Source organism: Rutilus rutilus (assembly GCF_951802725.1).
Source record: "Rutilus rutilus genome assembly, chromosome: 2".
Taxonomy (NCBI): Eukaryota; Metazoa; Chordata; class Actinopteri; order Cypriniformes; family Leuciscidae; genus Rutilus; species Rutilus rutilus.
The window spans coordinates 40,153,332-40,171,610 of record NC_140210.1 but is presented as its reverse complement, the minus strand read 5'-3'; the positions used below and the strand labels follow the sequence as shown (position 1 = coordinate 40,171,610).

The 18,279-nt window shown below is 39.4% G+C and overlaps 1 protein-coding gene and 1 pseudogene across 2 annotated transcripts; both read left to right on the top strand.

Annotated features, from left to right (window-relative positions):
• Positions 1-1,455: 1,455 nt before the first annotated feature.
• On the top strand, positions 1,456-3,345 carry LOC311278327 (calcium homeostasis modulator 1-like; the record flags this gene model as incomplete). The annotated part of the gene is made up of 2 exons (XM_084389086.1): positions 1,456-2,074; positions 2,650-3,345. Exons 1-2 carry the CDS (start codon positions 1,523-1,525, stop codon positions 3,343-3,345), a joined length of 1,248 nt encoding a protein of 415 aa, XP_084245212.1. The 5' UTR covers positions 1,456-1,522.
• Positions 3,346-15,114: 11,769 nt separating this feature from the next.
• Positions 15,115-17,524, top strand: LOC311286792 (calcium homeostasis modulator 1-like; annotated as a pseudogene). The gene is made up of 2 exons: positions 15,115-15,659; positions 16,225-17,524. The product of its transcript is annotated as a calcium homeostasis modulator 1-like (transcript).
• The last annotated feature ends 755 nt before the right edge of the window (positions 17,525-18,279 follow it).

The window sequence follows — 18,279 nt, the reverse complement described above, 5'->3', positions numbered from 1 at the left end:
GATGAGAGCAAAGTTTGCATCTCATTTGGAAACCAAGGTCCCAGAGTCTGGAGGAAGAATGGAGAGGCACACAATCCAAGATGCTTGAAGTCCAGTGTGAAGTTTCCACAGTCTGTGTTGGTTTGGGGAGCCATGTCATCGGCTGGTGTTGGTCCACTGTGCCGTCCACTCAACGCAGCCATCTACCAGGACATTTTCAGAGCACTTCATGCTTCCTTCATTTTCCAGCAGGATTTGCACCTGCCCACACTGCCAAAAGAACCAAAACCTGGTTCAATGAATTTTTAAAAATCTATCAATCGATTTTTAAAAATAGAGTTGATTTAATTCATTAATAACACAGCAGTGTTCATCAAGCATCAAAAGTTTTCCAGCAACTGCACTGGAACCTAAAACTCAATTTGAATAGGGTGAGGCAATACCTTTGCATGTGCTTTGAACCACTGCCTGTTACCATGGTTTTACCAGGTATGTAAATACATGCAGTCTGTGTACTTCAAATAACACAAAGACTTTTGTGCATTGAAACTGAAATCCCAATGTTTGGAGGGACAAAAATATAAACAGACGGAAGATCAACAGATCACTCACCTTTATGAACTGAGAATTGATTGTCGGTCGACGGATTAATATTTGGCTAAATTCTGTAAGTAGACTGAGTTTATCTCACTCTGACGTTTTGCTAATGTTATATTTAAGACTGTTTTTAATAATTTAGTTAGCGTGTTGTAACCCTATTTACTTGGTCTTACAGTTCATCAGTGCACATTACACTCATAAAAAAATATTTAGGCCTAAATTTAAGATTTATGTATTTGAATTGCATAAATAAAGTCCATCCATTTGGATTACATAGTTTTTAAATGCACAATAATCAGGTTATATATCATGAATAAATCCAATATCTTACAATCTCATGCATTTCAAATTAATTTAATATTATGCTTGTTCCACAGCTAGCCATATTTAAACCATGTTCATACTTTTTAACCGAATACATTTAATTGTTTCACAAAGCACAGATTTATGTTGATTCTAAGCTATTTGAATACATGCATTTGAATTTCGAAAATATGATTATTTAAATAAAATCAAATATATGCAAATTGTTGTAATAAACTATGCTATAATATGAAAGTGCTGAAATCTTGTCTGTTTCATTTACTGTATGTATGACTGACAAATATGCATCACATAAAGTGTATCGTTTGTGTATGTTAAAACTGTTTAATCCAAATAGATGCAAATTTAACATGCAATTCAAATACATACATCTTAAATGTGTTTGAATGAGAAAAAAATATATATTAGTAGTCATCCTTTATATTATTAATTCCCAATGGATATTTTTCCCAATTAAAAAATCCATTTATGGAAGTAAAATTGGTTTCATGTTGGCTTTAAGGGTCCAATTTTATAAAAAAGCTTTTATGAAAAACATGAAATATCAGTGGTGATCTTTAAGTAACCCATTTTCTTCTCTCACAGGTTAATATCAGGATAGACCTACCAACATATCAAAATGGATAAGTTCCGTATGATGGCCCAGATCCTCCAGACCAACCAAGAGTCTTTTATGAACGGCATCTGTGGCGTCATGGCCCTGGCTAGTGCTCAGCTCTACACATCTTTTGAGTTCAACTGTCCCTGTATCCCTGAATTTAACTACTCCTATGGGATCAGTATGCTGGTTATTCCACCTATATGGTTCTTCCTTTTGGGTTTTGTACTGAACAACAATGTCTCAATGCTGGCGGAGGAGTTGAAAAGGCCCATAGGACAGCGGAGGAAGGACCCTAAGGTCCTGCGCTACATGTGCGTGTCCATATCCCAGCGATCGCTCATCGCTCCAGCGGTTTGGATCTCAGTGACTCTAATGGATGGTAAAAGCTTTCTGTGTGCCTACAGTATGGACCTGGAACTTTCCGAGTTTGGCAAAAATGTAAGTGGATATGGACTGTCTCAAGAGGAACTTATACGAACACTGGCCAAAATTCCATGCAAGCATATATATGATGGCCAACACATTCTATCGAGAGAAGCCGCGGTCATATACATACGCTGTATTTCACAGGTACTGTATGTTGATCCACTGTATGCTTGATATTAATTCAAAGTAGTATAGTAAGACTCAAAAAAAAAAAGTTCTAGAAGTCTAAAGAGTCATAATCCTTAAACCAAATCTAAATCATACTAGGCTACTCATAATCCAAAAGAGAGTTCCTACTTATTTTATTTTGACCAACTGCAATAAAATAAAAATGAAAAACTTTATAGACTATAGATATAGAAAAAAGAATAATAAACATGACAAAAACACACAAACTCAAATAAAATGAAATAAAAATAATGAAAATAAATAATAAAACTGTAATAGTATCTCAATGATATGAGATAACACTTCAGAAAATCAAAAGCAGTGATCAGATGTTGTTACTGTGGAAAAGATGGAAAATACCATTGAATATATAGATATTTTTTTTCTAAGGCACGTTTATAAAAGCTACTTAAATTTCCTAATTGAACTAAGGTCTAATCCTGGCTTAATCTAAGCCCTGTCTGTGAAATCAGGCCAAAATATCATTCGTTTAGATGGAAATACCACTGTTACTAATTCATATTTGTTTGTCTATATTCTAAATGTTCCAGGCTTTTGGATGGCTGTTCTTGTTGATCATCACAATCGTTGCGTTTTTGATCAGAGCCATTCGGCCCTGCTTCAACCAGGCCGCCTTCCTCAAAACCAAATACTGGTCTCACTACGTAGACACAGAGCGCAAGATGTTTGATGAGACTTGCACAGAACATGGCAAAAGTTTCGCCAAGGTTTGCATCAAGCAGTACTTTGAGGATATTAGCGGTGAGATTCAGAGCTTCCATGATCATTCACGTGGAGATGATAGTGATGATGACGACGATAAACCCGACACCGAAGAAGACAAACTGTTGGGGATTCGTCGCCAGGACACCATGAACAAGCTGCTGTGGGACTGGCACAAGTGCAAACCTGCGCTGAGTCTAAGAAAGTGTGGATATGCTAGCACTGGACAAAATGGAGATTGTAGCATGAATGCTAACGATAAGCAAGATGGACGTGACTGTGATAACACTGACCGTAGTGCGGGGGAAAAAGGTTGCAAAAGTGGTTATGTGAATAATGGCCTTGATGTTGGCCAAAGCGATTCGGGCAGGGGATATGATAATGCTAGCTTTAGTGTGGACCAAAATGTTTTTACAAAAAGACATAGCAATAGCACGAGCCAAAATGGATTAATGAATGGTGGCGTTCCTTCTTCATGCAGTGCTCAAAAGAAAGCATGTGCAGTGTATTATAGTAAGGTCTGAGTCTGAGATATATCTTTGTCAGGGACAAGAAATCCTAATATAGGACTAGCAGAGGCGGACAGAGTACACAGCTTCATTACTTGAGTAAAAGTACAGATACCCCTTGCTAAATTTTACTCAAGTACAAGTAAAAGTACTACAGTCAGATGTCTACTTAAGTAAAAGTACTAAAGTACTTGTTTTTAAAAGTACTTGAGTATCAAGAAGAGTACATTTTCTAAATATTGCATTACTACTGCCACAGTGCTTACATTGGTAAACACAGCAAACTCTTGAAGCGAAAACTATCATTAACTTGTTCAGAAAATTGAAATAGTCTGGCGAGGTGGGGCCACGGGTTGGCACATTCCTGGGATGCAATATTTTTTTTCCCCAGGATGGTAGGGGAAGACTCATGAATATTCATTAGGGAAGTCATCCCTGATTTGTCTAATGACCTACCCCTAACCCCACCCCTAAACCTACCCATCACTGGGGGTCTTATGACCTCCATAACCCCGCCCCTAAACCTACCCGTCACTGGGGTTAAGACCAATCAGGGATGACTTCCCTAATGAATATTCATGAGTCTTCCCCTCCCATCCTGGGAAAAAAAATATCGCTCCCGGGATGGACCTGCTACGTCTTCATCTATTGTTTCGTCCATGGTTTCGTCTCTTATCTAAATCTGACCATGGAGTTGACTTTGGCGGAAAGCTGAAGGTGATTGCTGATAGGCTGTCCCAATCAGTGGCGCCTGCACAATCCAATCACGTTTGAGAGGGTTTCCGAGATGTTTCTTTTTTCTTTTTTTCTTTTTTAGAAGAAGTAACGGGTACTCACAGTTATGGATAGAAATGTAGTGGAGTAAAGAGTACAATATTTGCCTCTCAAATGTACTTGAGTAAAGTCATGAGTACTCCCCAAAAATGATACTTGAGTAAAGTACAGATCCCTCAAAATTGTACTTAAGTACTGTACCCAAGTAAATGTACTCAGTTACTGTCCGGCTCTGAGGACTAGGAAGTCATAATATATTGCTTTATGTTGTCTTACAGTCCCCCTTTGGTGAAAATCTAGTTTTTAATGTTGTTTATATGTTTATGTGGTGCTTTTAATATGATTTATGGTCCAACACAATGCATGTCACATACACACAAATGAAGGGGTGACCAATGTACAACATTCTCAATATGACACACACACAAACAAACAAAGCATTCAATGAGCCTATAACAGAGCTGTTTTTTTTTTTCAATAAAAAGTCACTCACACATACAAAAACAAAGAATTGAATGAGCCAATGACCTTTTTTTTATTTTATGTTCCAATCAACCACCTGTGCACGCACACACAAACACACACATGCGCACAAGTGCATGTAAACATTATAACTATGATTATTGCTTGTTCTTATCTGTTTATTCTTACCTAACACTTACTTTTTTGAGTTATTGTTATGTTTGTTCTTTCTTAGTCTCACCTAACACAGATATATATATATATATATTTTTTTAAATTACAATTTTAACTTGTGTTGTGATAAAGTCAAAAACTTAAGTGCTTCAATTCGTACTACAGCCTTCTAGTGGCTACTGATATTATTGTTTTTTGTTAATTTTATACCAACATAAGACACCAGATGACACCAAAGTCACCACATTTTTAGGTTTTGGCTATCTGAAATTTCTGATTTTTTTTTAATTTTTTTTACTGAAGTTAAAGAAATATTAAATATAACATAAAAATAAGCATAATTTACATAGAAATATGGTACTTTTAGAGGTAAATAAGTTCAAAAATACCCAAAAAATAAATAAATAAAAATACCATAAATTGATAGTTTTTATTTTAACGAAGATAGTGATATAACATTTATTTTAAAAAATGGTTTGGATCACACCTGAGACCTTTGTGCCCAAATTCGTCCACGAACACGGAATTAAGGGCTGCACTGAATACAGCTAAGTCCTTAAAACTGCAGTGAACCAAAGAGAGTCTCAAAAACAAGGTTTGAAATCTCTGGTGTTTCTGACGTCACAAACTACCTTGTAACCAATCATGTCAACGTGTGATCATCAAGGAGCGCATCTCTGAGCGGGTGTGAGTGAGTGGAGGCGGGGCTAATTTGCATATTCATAGAACTGCGTATTCTAAATGAGGCAAAGGGTGTAGAGTTACTATTAATCTATTTTAAGGCATAAATACGTTTTTTTTTTCAAGGAAAAAACATTTCAATATGTCATTTTGGTGATCAAAGGTGAGTGTGGGTGTCAATCTGGTCGCTTTGTGGCTTTTCCGGCTGTGTCGCATCCCCCTGAGAGACATTCTGGTCCACAGTAGACCCTGACAGATCCACATTGACTTCTTCATGTGTTAGGCCTTCCTTTGGCATTATGCACTGTCCATTTGTCTTTGTCAATATCCAATATTTCCTGGTCACCTGGTGCAAACGCCTTTTGACGGAAGTCGTTTTGCTCTCCCACTGGGGACATTTGCTCCTCGTGCTGCACTGTGGTCTTGACATTTGGCGTAATTTGTTGAACATCTGACGTGTCCCCCTCTCTTCTTGGCATCCTGTGATGATTTTGTGGCACTTCCTGATTTGAATGTGGCAGTTCATTGGAAACAGCGTGCTCCCCTTGCTCCAGCTTTGCTCCCTCCTCCAGAAGAACAAGCTCATGGTCTTGCATGCTCCCTGTGATGTCGTCATCTTGGTCGTGAGAGACATTGTGATCCTTTGAGAGCAGCAGACTGATGACGGTGACACACACACGTAGAAACGTGTCCTCCATCCTATGAATGAAAAAAGTTTCTTCCTCTTCACAAAGGTGTATTTTGTCTATTGAAGTATTTGAAAAACCATAAGCTACATCATAACTGACAATAAAGAATAAAGTAACAATTGCGTAACGGTATGCTTTTGAAATAATCTAGTATAATATATTACTGCTCTGTATTTCCGGTAGCACTTGTGTATGTCATTCTCAAATATTATTTAATTTACATTATCCTTATTGATTAATGCACATCTTTAATATCATAAAATAACTTACCTCTCAATATCACACCTTTCAGCACAGAAAACAGAGACTCGGTGTAAAGCTGAAAAGATAAACAGGCTGAAAATGTTTGGGTTTTTTTGCTTCTCACACAGGATGTAGCCTACACTGTCAGAGTTTGAGTTTGAGTTTGACAACACACTTCCTGAATACAGAGGTACAACCCCTTCCTCTTTTTTAAATATACACCAGTGAGCGGTGACATACCTCTACATGCAAAGAAATATGCAAGTTTGTACGATTGCTCTGTTTGAACCAAAAAATGTAGTATGAATCACTCAGTCATTGACTGTTAATGCATGTAATCAGTAATGCTTATTAAACTATGTATAAATAGGGCTGTTAAATTACAGAACTGTTATAAGCGAATTAATTTCTTGAAAAAAATAAAAATATATAGACTCATTACTTGCAAAATGAGATATTTCAAGCCTTTATTTGTTATAATTTTGATGATTATGGCTTACAGCTTATGAAACCCACAAAATCCCAGAAAATTAGAATATTACATGAAATCACACAGTAATTACACAGTGATACCATGGTCATTGAACCAGGTTTTGGTTGTTTTGGCAGTGTGGGCAGGTGCAAATCCTGCTGGAAAATGAAGGAAGCATGAAGTGCTCTGAATGGTAACTTTTGTTCTCTGTCTTTAAAGGTTTACAACCTAATTCATTGAACAGACCAATCAACTGACAAAGCTAAAATAAAAATAAAAGTGATTTGAGTCGGAAATTTGAGTTGTCCTTGTGTCCTTTGGAAATTGAACAAGAGGAGAACTTGACAGTTGTAAACCACGCGGAGCGGCCTGGCCCTGAGGATAAACGGCTTCAGATCCAGAAATAAGCTGTTGACGCAGAGGAAGTCAAGATGGCGGAAGATGTCCTGGGGAAGTCGGTCCAGCAGCTCAAAAAGGAGAGGACCATTGCAAAAAGCAGCTTCACTAGACAAGCCAACTTCATTTCAAGAGGAGCAAGCAGCATGCTTCAAGTGGAGTTAAGGGAAGAATTCACTAAGCTTTCAGTCTGTTTCAGGAAAATGCTTGATGCCAATGATGACTACAGGATTGGACTGGAGGCTGACATTAAGACTGAAGATAAGGAAGCAGGGCTTGATGAACAGCAAGAGGCCGACATTGATAAATCTGTAAATGAAGGTGAAACAAAGTTGACGGAGATAAGGGACATTGTCCAAACAAACCTGTGGTTGAGGTATGGAAGGAGTGAACTTCTTGTGGCAATCCTGGAAGCAGAAAAAGCCAATGATAAAGCGGCTGATGTACCTGTGGAAAGTGCCAATTTAGAGGGCTATGAAGTGCACCTCGCTCTCTTGGAAAAGAGAATAAAAGAGGCCAGCTCAGCAATGTCAACATGGGAGAGATGGATCCCTGTAGAATTAAAGGACGAATTAGATGGAAGAGTCAAGGACGTAAGAGCATCCTACTACAGGCTTGAGTTAAGGAAAGCTGAAATCCTTGAAGAGCTGGAGAAAATGCCACATGTGAAAGGGAACCAGCCAAGAAAGGTGATTGACCTCATACAGTCAGTAGAGAAAGCCCTAGCAGATCTTACAGAGTTAGGAAACTCTGGAGCCATAAAGAACCCATTGGTAATTAAAACCATTGAAAGCAAGTTGCCTGACTTTATTAAAAGAGACTGGGTGATGTTCATGGTTGAACCCAGAAACAATGTCACATCAGACAACCACTTTGTCAAGCTCTTGAAGTTCCTGAAAAGTCAAGAAGAAATACTAGAGAGACTCGAACAGCTCAGAACTGTGGAGAAGGTGGAGAAATTCGATCGTTCAGACAAAAAGTATGATCGAAAGATTGCCTCAACAAAAACCACAAAGAAAGAAGAGCTTGAGAAGAAGAGCACAACAACAAAATTTTCTTCTGTAGAAAGTTCAAAAGACTTAAGCTACCTGAAAAAAAGGCTGTTTTAAGAAAGCTGGGAGCATGCAGAAAATGTCTCGGATGCCATGATGAAGATGGATACTGCAGAGACACTTTCCTATGCAGAAATAAAGACTGTAAAAGGGAAGGTGGTGCCTCAGGCCACCATTTTTTCCTCTGCCCAAAAGGAGAAGTCAAAAGAGGGGAGGAGAGAAAGCGTGGAAAAGACGGCAAAGGTGAAAGCAAACTTCATCTTGTCTGAACTTTCCCCAGAAATGGCAGATAGATGCAGAAAGGCTTTCACCAACACCAGCAAACTCGCAGTGACACTCGATGCTTCAGGCCAGTCTGAGCTACTGCAGAGGAATGGGCTTTCTGAAATTCCTGTCATCATGATGTTGATGCAAGTTACTGCAAACGCAGGGCAGAAGATTGGGGCTTTAATTGACCTTGCTTCAGATACAAATTACATTACCCACAAGGCTGCTGAAAGACTGAGGTTAAGACATGAGAAGATAACTTTAGTTGTGCATGGGGTTGGTGGTATGGCCATGGAAGTGAAAACACAAAGATATCTCCTCAAAGTCAGAGTCAAGACACCTAAAGGAACAGAGAGAGCTCATGAAATGGTCTGCTATGGCTTGGATGAAATCGCCAGAGTGCATCAAGTAATTGAACCTGAGAAGTTGAGGAAATTCTTTCCAGAAGTCAAACTTAAAGAATTGGAAAGGCCAGAAGAGGTTGAACTTCTCATTAGCCACCGAGAGGGAAGACTCGCTCCCCAGAGGATAAAAATCATCGGAGATCTCGTCTTGTGGGAGGGTCCATTGGGGAAGACAGTGGGTGGAGCACATCCCGACTTATTTGAAGAAGTGGAGGTTGCAGCATATGAGTCCAAAACACACTTCGCTCGCTCCATGAGAACAGCAGCTGTCAAATATCAAGAAATCACAAGTCCAACAACTGACACCGCTCAGCTACAGCAGGAGGATGTGGTTCAGACCAAATTTACAGCTGCCAGTAACCGTGAGTTCCTTGAGTGGTGGCACTGGGACAGCATCGGAGCTGCATGTGAGCCAAGATGTGGAGGATGCCGATGTGGAAACTGTCCACCAGGAGGAAAAGAAATGACCCTGGCAGAGGAGAGGGAACTGGAGATCATTAAAGGAGGCCTCACCTACAAGAAGGGGGATTCTCACACACCAGCTCCACATTGGGATGCAAAGTATCCTTGGACGGTAGATCCAGCCTCTCTCCCAAACAACAAAGGTGCAGTCCAGGCTTGTTTCTTAAGGATGGAAAAGCAACTAAGCAGAGAGCCAGACTGGAAAATCGCATATGCTACCCAGATCCATGAGATGGTCGAACGAGGCGCAGCCATAAAACTCACCAACAAAATCATGGACGAGTGGAATGGACCAGTGTGGTACGTAAGCCACCTGGTGGCACCGAACCCTCATTCGGTGACAACACCAATTCGTATTGTATGGAATAGTAGCCAGAAATACAAAGGCGTGAGTATGAATGATCTTCTTCTGAAGGGACCAGACGTTCTCAACCCTATCAGAGCTGTCCTGCTGAGGTTCAGAGAAGGGACGTATGCATCTTTAGGAGACATCAAAAAGATGTACAACTCTGTATGGCTGGAGGAGGGTGAGATGCATCTTCACAGGTTCCTCTGGAGGTACAGCCCAGATGAAGAGATAAGTGAATATGCAATTACCAGAGTCAACATTGGGGACAGACCTGCTGGTTGCATTGCTCAGTTGGCTATGAGGGAGACAGCACACCTGCCCAACTTTGTTCACTTGGAGGATGAGCGCAGAGTCATTGAAGAGGACAGTTATGTGGATGACCTCTTAACCTCCCAAAATGACCTAAATAAACTTGACAAAATCACAGCAAATGTTGAAGAGATCTTGAAAGCTGGAGGTTTCTTCTTAAAACCATGGGTCCGGTCAGGGCAAAGTGGGAGGCAAGGAATGGAGATGGAAGATCTAACAGAGACACAAGGTAAAACCTTAATTCTTCCAAATCAAATGAGGGATGAAGACAACAAAGCCTTGGGTATAGGCTACCAAATGGATGAAGACAAGCTCTACATGTTAACCTCAGTTAACTTTTCCAAAAGAAAGAAGAAGATGAGAGTTGGGAAAGATCTTCTCAAGGAGGAGGTGAGAACTGAGACACCTAAGCCACTGACTAGGAGAGCTCTCTTAAGTCAAGTGGCTGGACTGTACGACCCAATTGGCTTAATTACACCTGCCAAACAAAAAGGAGCAATTCTTGTAAGAAAGGCATTCCAAGAGGGAGGGGGTGGGAAACTAACCCAAGAAACCTGGGACCAACCTCTCTCAGAAAGCCTCAGAGAAGAAGGCATACAGCTTTTTGAAGAATATGTGCAGCTTGGACAGGTGAAATTCCACAGGAGCCTCACACCAGCTGGCTGGAAAGGTAAACCTTGGGGCATTACATTCTCTGATGGAAGTGACAAATCCTATGGAGCTGTGATGTACTTAAGATGGGAGACAAGTCAAGGCATTGAAGTTCGATTAGTTGAATCAAAAGCCAAGCTGACACCCCTGGATCAGAAGGGAGAAGCTGTAAAAGCTGAGATCTGTGGTGCTGTCTTCGCAGCCAGGATCAGGAAGTATGTGGAAAAGCATGCTCGAATGAAGATCGAGAGATGGTTCCATCTACTCGACAGTCAAACGCTCTTGGGAGCCATTCAAAGAGTCAGCTATGGGTACAAAACCTTCTTTGCAAATAGAGTGGGTGAAATCCAGAAGGCTGGACTAGTGCAGGACTGGTGGTGGATCCGTGGAGATCTAAACATAGCTGACATTATAACAAGAGGGGGTGGTCCTGAAGATTTGAAGGAGAATTCCACATGGCAAAATGGACCAGAGTTCCTGAAGTGGCCAGTGGAGAAGTGGCCTATAAGATCAGCTAGAGAGGTAGCAGCTCATGCCAGGGAGAGTGTAAACAAGCTCCAGAGGAAGGCATTCTCAGGTGCATTAACAAGAGCTCAAGCAAGGAGTCAGCAGAGAGAAGACCAACAAGGCACTCAGGAAAGTCCAAAGAGTGAAACTCAAGAGGAAATACCTGTGGAAAACCCAACTCTTCTTCTAAAAAAGAAGCCCACTGGCTGGGTTAAAGATCTTGTGGAAGGAAGATCTAGTAGCCTGTCCAAGCTGGTGAAAGTTGTTGCCTGGGTTTGTCTAGCTGCCAAGCAGTGGCTGAAGAGGAAATGCCGGGCCCCTAAACAGTCAAAGTGGGAGATAAGATCACCCAAGCAAGCTGTGCTAACTGTCTAAGAACGAGAAGATGCACTCAAAGACATCTTCCTTGCAGCTCAAAAAGATAGTTTTTTCAGACACAACTCTAAGCAGACTGGCAGTATATAAAGATGTGAACTCTGGATTGCTAGTTTGTGGAGGCAGAATTCAGACGTTCAACGAAGAGAAGACAGCAGTGCCAGTTTTACCATTTGAAGCATGGGTGTCTACACTACTGGCACAGGAATCCCACAAAGCAAACCATGAGGGAGTGGCAGGAACCCTTCTACGGATGAGGAAGAAAGCCTGGGTAATAAAAGGCCGTAGACTTGCCAAGGAAATGGTTGACAGCTGCGTGGTCTGCAGGAAAAACAAGGCAAAATGGTGTCAACAAATCATGGCTGACCTGCCTCTAGAGCGAACAGGCCCGGCTGCACCTTTTGAATTCACCACTATGGACTTGTTCGGCCCTTATGAAGTAAAAGATGAGGTCAAGAAGAGAATTAGACTTAGAGTATGGGGAATAGTCTTCTGCTGCATGGCTTCCAGAGCCATACACACTGAAGTGGTGAGTGACATGTCATCTGAAGGATTCCTGCTAGCCTATCAAAGGTTCACTTCACTGAGAGGACACCCTAGGAAACTCTGGTCAGACCCTGGCACTAATTTTGTGGGAGCCAAACCTGCATTAGAGAAGCTTCATGAATTCCTTAACCGACTAAACAAGTCTGAACTTGAAGACACAGCTGCCAAGCATGGTACAGAATGGTCATGGAAGATTCACCCTGCAGACTCTCCCCATAGGAATGGTGCAGCAGAGGCAGCTGTCAAAGTAGTGAAGCGGGCGTTGAGCAACCTTGGTGGAGATGGTGTTTTCACATGGGGAGAATTCCAAACTTTTCTCTTCATGGCAGCCAACCTTGCAAATGAGAGACCCATCGATGCAAGAACTCAAAGCAGAGAAGACTGTGTAGAGTACATCACCCCAAATTCTCTGCTTTTAGGACGTGCCAATCCAAAGGGAGACCCTGGAGATTTCCAGTTTGATGGCTACCCTTACAAAAGACTTAAACATATTCAAGCAGAGGTAAGCAATTTCTGGAAGAAGTGGAGCCAATTGGCTGGACCTAATCTGTTTATAAGAAACAAATGGCACACCAAAGAGCGAAATGTTGCAGTTGGAGATGTGGTCTGGTTGGCTGATCAAAACGCCCTGAGAGGACAGTACAAGCTGGCTAGAGTGGTTGATGTCAATGCTGACAGCAAAGGCATCGTAAGAGATGTGCTTTGTAAAGACATTTCCCAGCTATCCTGTTCACATCACAAAGGCAAACGGCAAAGAAGGGCCCACAAAAGCTAACAGAGACAGAACCAATAGACTCCAAACCAAAATCCCAGCCACAATTCTTCATAGAGATGTCAGACGCCTTGTCATTCTACTTCCCACTGAAGAACAAACAGAGGTGTGAAGGGCTTGTGTTGACCTCTCTGGTTTTGGAAAAAAAACAGGAGTTCAAGTGGGAGGTGTTGAGTTGAATCTCAGAAATTGGTGTCAAAGAACTACACTTCCCAGAATGCACCAGTAGCAGCAAACCGGCTGCTTATCACCTGATCAGGTATTATCACTGATTTGGAGCACCTGGGAAGACATGAGGTCCTCAGTCATTTAAACAAACAAACTTCACAGAGAAGACACTCCAAGTTCACGCACTCGTAGGTTCAGTCCAAAGAAGCCAATGGTTGGTGAAATGTTTTATTTACTTTCATGGTGTTTGAAATGCTGCTTAATATGTTTGAACTGTTTAACTGCTGTGTAGATTGGTTAAGGAACACATTGTAGCATTGATTTCATTGAATTTTTGTTAAATGGGTTCTTTATTCAATGTAAAAGGCTTAAGTGGGTAATTAATCATGAAATGTATTTAAAATGTTTAATTAACTTTTAAACTCATTTAAAATTCATTACAAATGTTTAACTGAAATGTTTAATTAAAAATGGTAACTTTTGTTCTCTGTCTTTAAAGGTTTACAACCTAATTCATTGAACAGACCAATCAACTGACAAAGCTAAAATAAAAATAAAAGTGATTTGAGTCGGAAATTTGAGTTGTCCTTGTGTCCTTTGGAAATTGAACAAGAGGAGAACTTGATATATATATATATATATATATATATATATATATATATATATATATATATATATATATATATATATATATATATATATATATATATATATATATATATATATATATATAAATAATAATAATATAAGCAAATAGAGTTGATTTAATTCATTAATAACACAGCAGTGTTCATAAAGCTTCAAAAGTTTTCCAGCAACTGCACTGGAACCTAAAACTCAATTTGAATAGGGTGAGGCAATACCTTTGCATGTGCTTTGAACCACACTGCCTGTTACCATGGTTTTACCAGGTATGTAAATACATGCAGTCTGTGTACTTCAAATAACACAAAGACTTTTGTGCATTGAAACTGAAATCCCAATGTTTGGAGGGACAAAAATATAAACAGACGGAAGATCAACAGATCACTCACCTTTATGAACTGAGAATCGATTGCATCACGTGAAAGAAGGTGTGTATGTTGTTTCGCGTGGCAGAGAGAGACAGTGTGAGGGCTGCAACTGATAACACTAACCCTCTTCTCTGACAGGAGAATTATAATTGTTTTCAGTTGAGTTCACGGAGACGGATTAATATTTGGCTAAATTCTGTAAGTAGACTGAATTATATCTCACTCTGACGTTTTGCTAATGTTATATTTAAGACTGTTTTTAATAATTTAGTTAGCGTGTTGTAACCCTATTTACTTTGTCTTACAGTTCATCAGTGCACATTACACTCATAAAAAAATATTTAGATAGTTTTTAAATGCACAATAATCAGGTTATATATCATGAATAAATCCAATATCTTACAATCTCATGCATTTGAAATTAATTTAATATTATGCTTGTTCCACAGCTAGCCATATTTAAACCATGTTCATACTTTTTAGCCGAATACATTTAATTGTTTCACAAAGCACAGATTTATGTTGATTCTAAGCTATTTGAATACATGCATTTGAATTGTGAAAATATGCAATCAAATCAAATATATGCAAATTGTTGTAATAAACTATGCTATAATATGAAAGTGCTGAAATCTTGTCTGTTTCATTTACTGTATGTATGACTGACAAATATGCATCACATAAAGTGTATCGTTTGTGTATGTTAAAACTGTTTAATCCAAATAGATGCAAATTTAACATGCAATTCAAATACATACATCTTAAATGTGTTTGAATGAGAAAAAAATATATATTAGTAGTCGTCCTTTATATTATTAATTCCCAATGGATATTTTTCCCAATTAAAAAATCCATTTATGGAAGTAAAATTGGTTTCATGTTGACTTTAAGGGTCCAATTTTATAAAAAAAGCTTTTATGAAAAACATTCTGCATGTGAAATATCAGTGGTGATCTTTAAGTAACACATTTTCTTCTCTCACAGGTCAATATCAGGATAGACCTACCAACATATCAATATGGATAAGTTCCGTATGATGGCCCAGATCCTCCAGACCAACCAAGAGTCTTTTATGAACGGCATCTGTGGCGTCATGGCCCTGGCTAGTGCTCAGCTCTACACGTCTTTTGAGTTCAACTGTCCCTGTATCCCTGAATTTAACTACTCCTATGGGATCAGTATGCTGGTTATTCCACCTATATGGTTCTTCCTTTTGGGTTTTGTACTGAACAACAATGTCTCAATGCTGGCGGAGGAGTTGAAAAGGCCGATAGGACAGCGGAGGAAGGACCCTAAGGTCCTGCGCTACATGTGCGTGTCCATATCCCAGCCATCGCTCCAGCGGTTTGGATCTCAGTGACTCTAATGGATGGTAAAAGCTTTCTGTGTGCCTACAGTATGGACCTGGAACTTTCCGAGTTTGGCAAAAATGTAAGTGGACATGGACTGTCTCAAGAGGAACTTATACGAACACTGGCCAAAATTCCATGCAAGCATATATATGATGGCCAACACATTCTATCGAGAGAAGCCGCGGTCATATACATACGCTGTATTTCACAGGTACTGTATGTTGATCCACTGTATGCTTGATATTAATTCAAAGTAGTATAGTAAAAAAAAGTTCTAGAAGTCTAAAGAGTCATAATCCTAAAACCAAATCTAAATCATACTAGGCTACTCATAATCCAAAAGAGAGTTCCTACTTATTTTATTTTGACCAATTGCAATAAAATAAAAATTTAAAACTTTATAGACTATAGATATAGAAAAAAGAATAATAAACATGACAAAAACACACAAACTCAAATAAAATGAAATAAAAATAATGAAAATAAATAATAAAACTGTAATAGTATCTCAATGATATGAGATAACACTTCAGAAAATCAAAAGCAGTGATCAGATGTTGTTACTGTGGAAAAGATGGAAAATACCATGGAATATATAGATATTTTTTTTCTAAGGCACGTTTATAAAAGCTACTTAAATTTCCTAATTGAACTAAGGTCTAATCCTGGCTTAATCTAAGCCCTGTCTGTGAAATCAGGCCAAAATATCATTCGTTTAGATGGAAATACCACTGTTACTAATTCATATTTGTTTGTCTATATTCTAAATGTTCCAGGCTTTTGGATGGCTGTTCTTGTTGATCATCACAATCGTTGCGTTTTTGATCAGAGCCATTCGGCCCTGCTTCAACCAGGCCGCCTTCCTCAAAACCAAATACTGGTCTCACTACGTAGACACAGAGCGCAAGATGTTTGATGAGACTTGCACAGAACATGGCAAAAGTTTCGCCAAGGTTTGCATCAAGCAGTACTTTGAGGATATTAGCGGTGAGATTCAGAGCTTCCATGATCATTCACGTGGAGATGATAGTGATGATGACGACGATAAACCCGACACCGAAGAAGACAAACTGTTGGGGATTCGTCGCCAGGACACCATGAACAAGCTGCTGTGGGACTGGCACAAGTGCAAACCTGCGCTGAGTCTAAGAAAGTGTGGATATGCTAGCACTGGACAAAATGGAGATTGTAGCATGAATGCTAACGATAAGCAAGATGGACGTGACTGTGATAACACTGACCGTAGTGCGGGGGAAAAAGGCTGCAAAAGTGGTTATGTGAATGATGGCCTTGATGTTGGCCAAAGCGATTCGGGCAGGGGATATGATAATGCTAGCTTTAGTGTGGACCAAAATGTTTTTACAAAAAGACATAGCAATAGCACGAGCCAAAATGGATTAATGAATGGTGGCGTTCCTTCTTCATGCAGTGCTCAAAAGAAAGCATGTGCAGTGTATTATAGTAAGGTCTGAGTCTGAGATATATCTTTGTCAGGGACAAGAAATCCTAATATAGGACTAGGAAGTCATAATATATTGCTTTATGTTGTCTTACAGTCCCCCTTTGGTGAAAATCTAGTTTTTAATGTTGTTTATATGTTTATGTGGTGCTTTTAATATGATTTATGGTCCAACACAATGCATGTCACACACACAAATGAAGGGGTGATCAATGTACAACATTCTCAATATGACACACACACAAACAAACAAAGCATTCAATGAGCCTATAACAGAGCTGTTTTTTTTTTTTTTTAAAGTCACTCACACATACAAAAACAAAGAATTGAATGAGCCAATGACCTTTTTTTTATTTTATGTTCCAATCAACCACCTGTGGACGCACACACAAACACACACATGCGCACAAGTGCATGTAAACATTATAACTATGATTATTGCTTGTTCTTATCTGTTTATTCTTACCTAACACTTACTTTTTTGAGTTATTGTTATGTTTGTTCTTACCTGTTTGGTACCAATTAGTTTTTTGAGTTATTGAAATTTGATGTTTTTTTTGTTTTAAATAAATGATAAATGGTCTACTACTTTGTTTTTTCCTTATAGGATGGTCATATTTGTCTGAGCATATTTTGGCAATTTTTATTACAATTTTAACTTGTGATAAAGTCAAAAACTTAAGTGGTTAAATTCGTACTACAGCCTTCTAGTGGCTACTGATATTATTGTTTTTTGTTAATTTTATACCAACATAAGACACCAGGGGCCTGTACCATGAAGCCGGATTAGGTGGCTAGCCGGCTATGTTTCAGTTTAGTTTCCGCCAACCCTGGGTTTTAGGTACTATGAAAGTAGCTCGGCTTTAATCGGTGTTCGTTGCCATGGTATCTTACGCTGCACGGCTAACCTGCTCCGGGGCAGGTTATGTTCTGGATTCGAGATCTCAGACTGAAGTTTGACCAATCAGCTGAGAGCAAAGAAACATATAGGTGACGTAACTTATTCCAAGTGTTTGTTGCAATGACTTCACCTTTTCTTCCAAATCCGGTGGACATCTCAGCGCAAATTGTTAGACGAGCACTTTGTAAAGAAAGAGTTTTTAGCCTGACAAAATCCCCTTGCCTTTCCTGATAGTTACTTGTATGAAAGATACAGATTTTCCGCGGAAGGAATGTCTTATTTTGCGAACTTCTTGAGCCGCACATAAATAATTTAACACGTCGAATTCATGCACTTACTGTACCGCAAATATTGCGTTGTGTTTTTTTGCAAGTGGTACATACTGCACGGTGGGTGATGCACAGAAGCTGGGGGAAAACATGGTTTGTCGAACCATTCGCAAGGTGGTCCTTGCTCTGCAGGAGTACATGA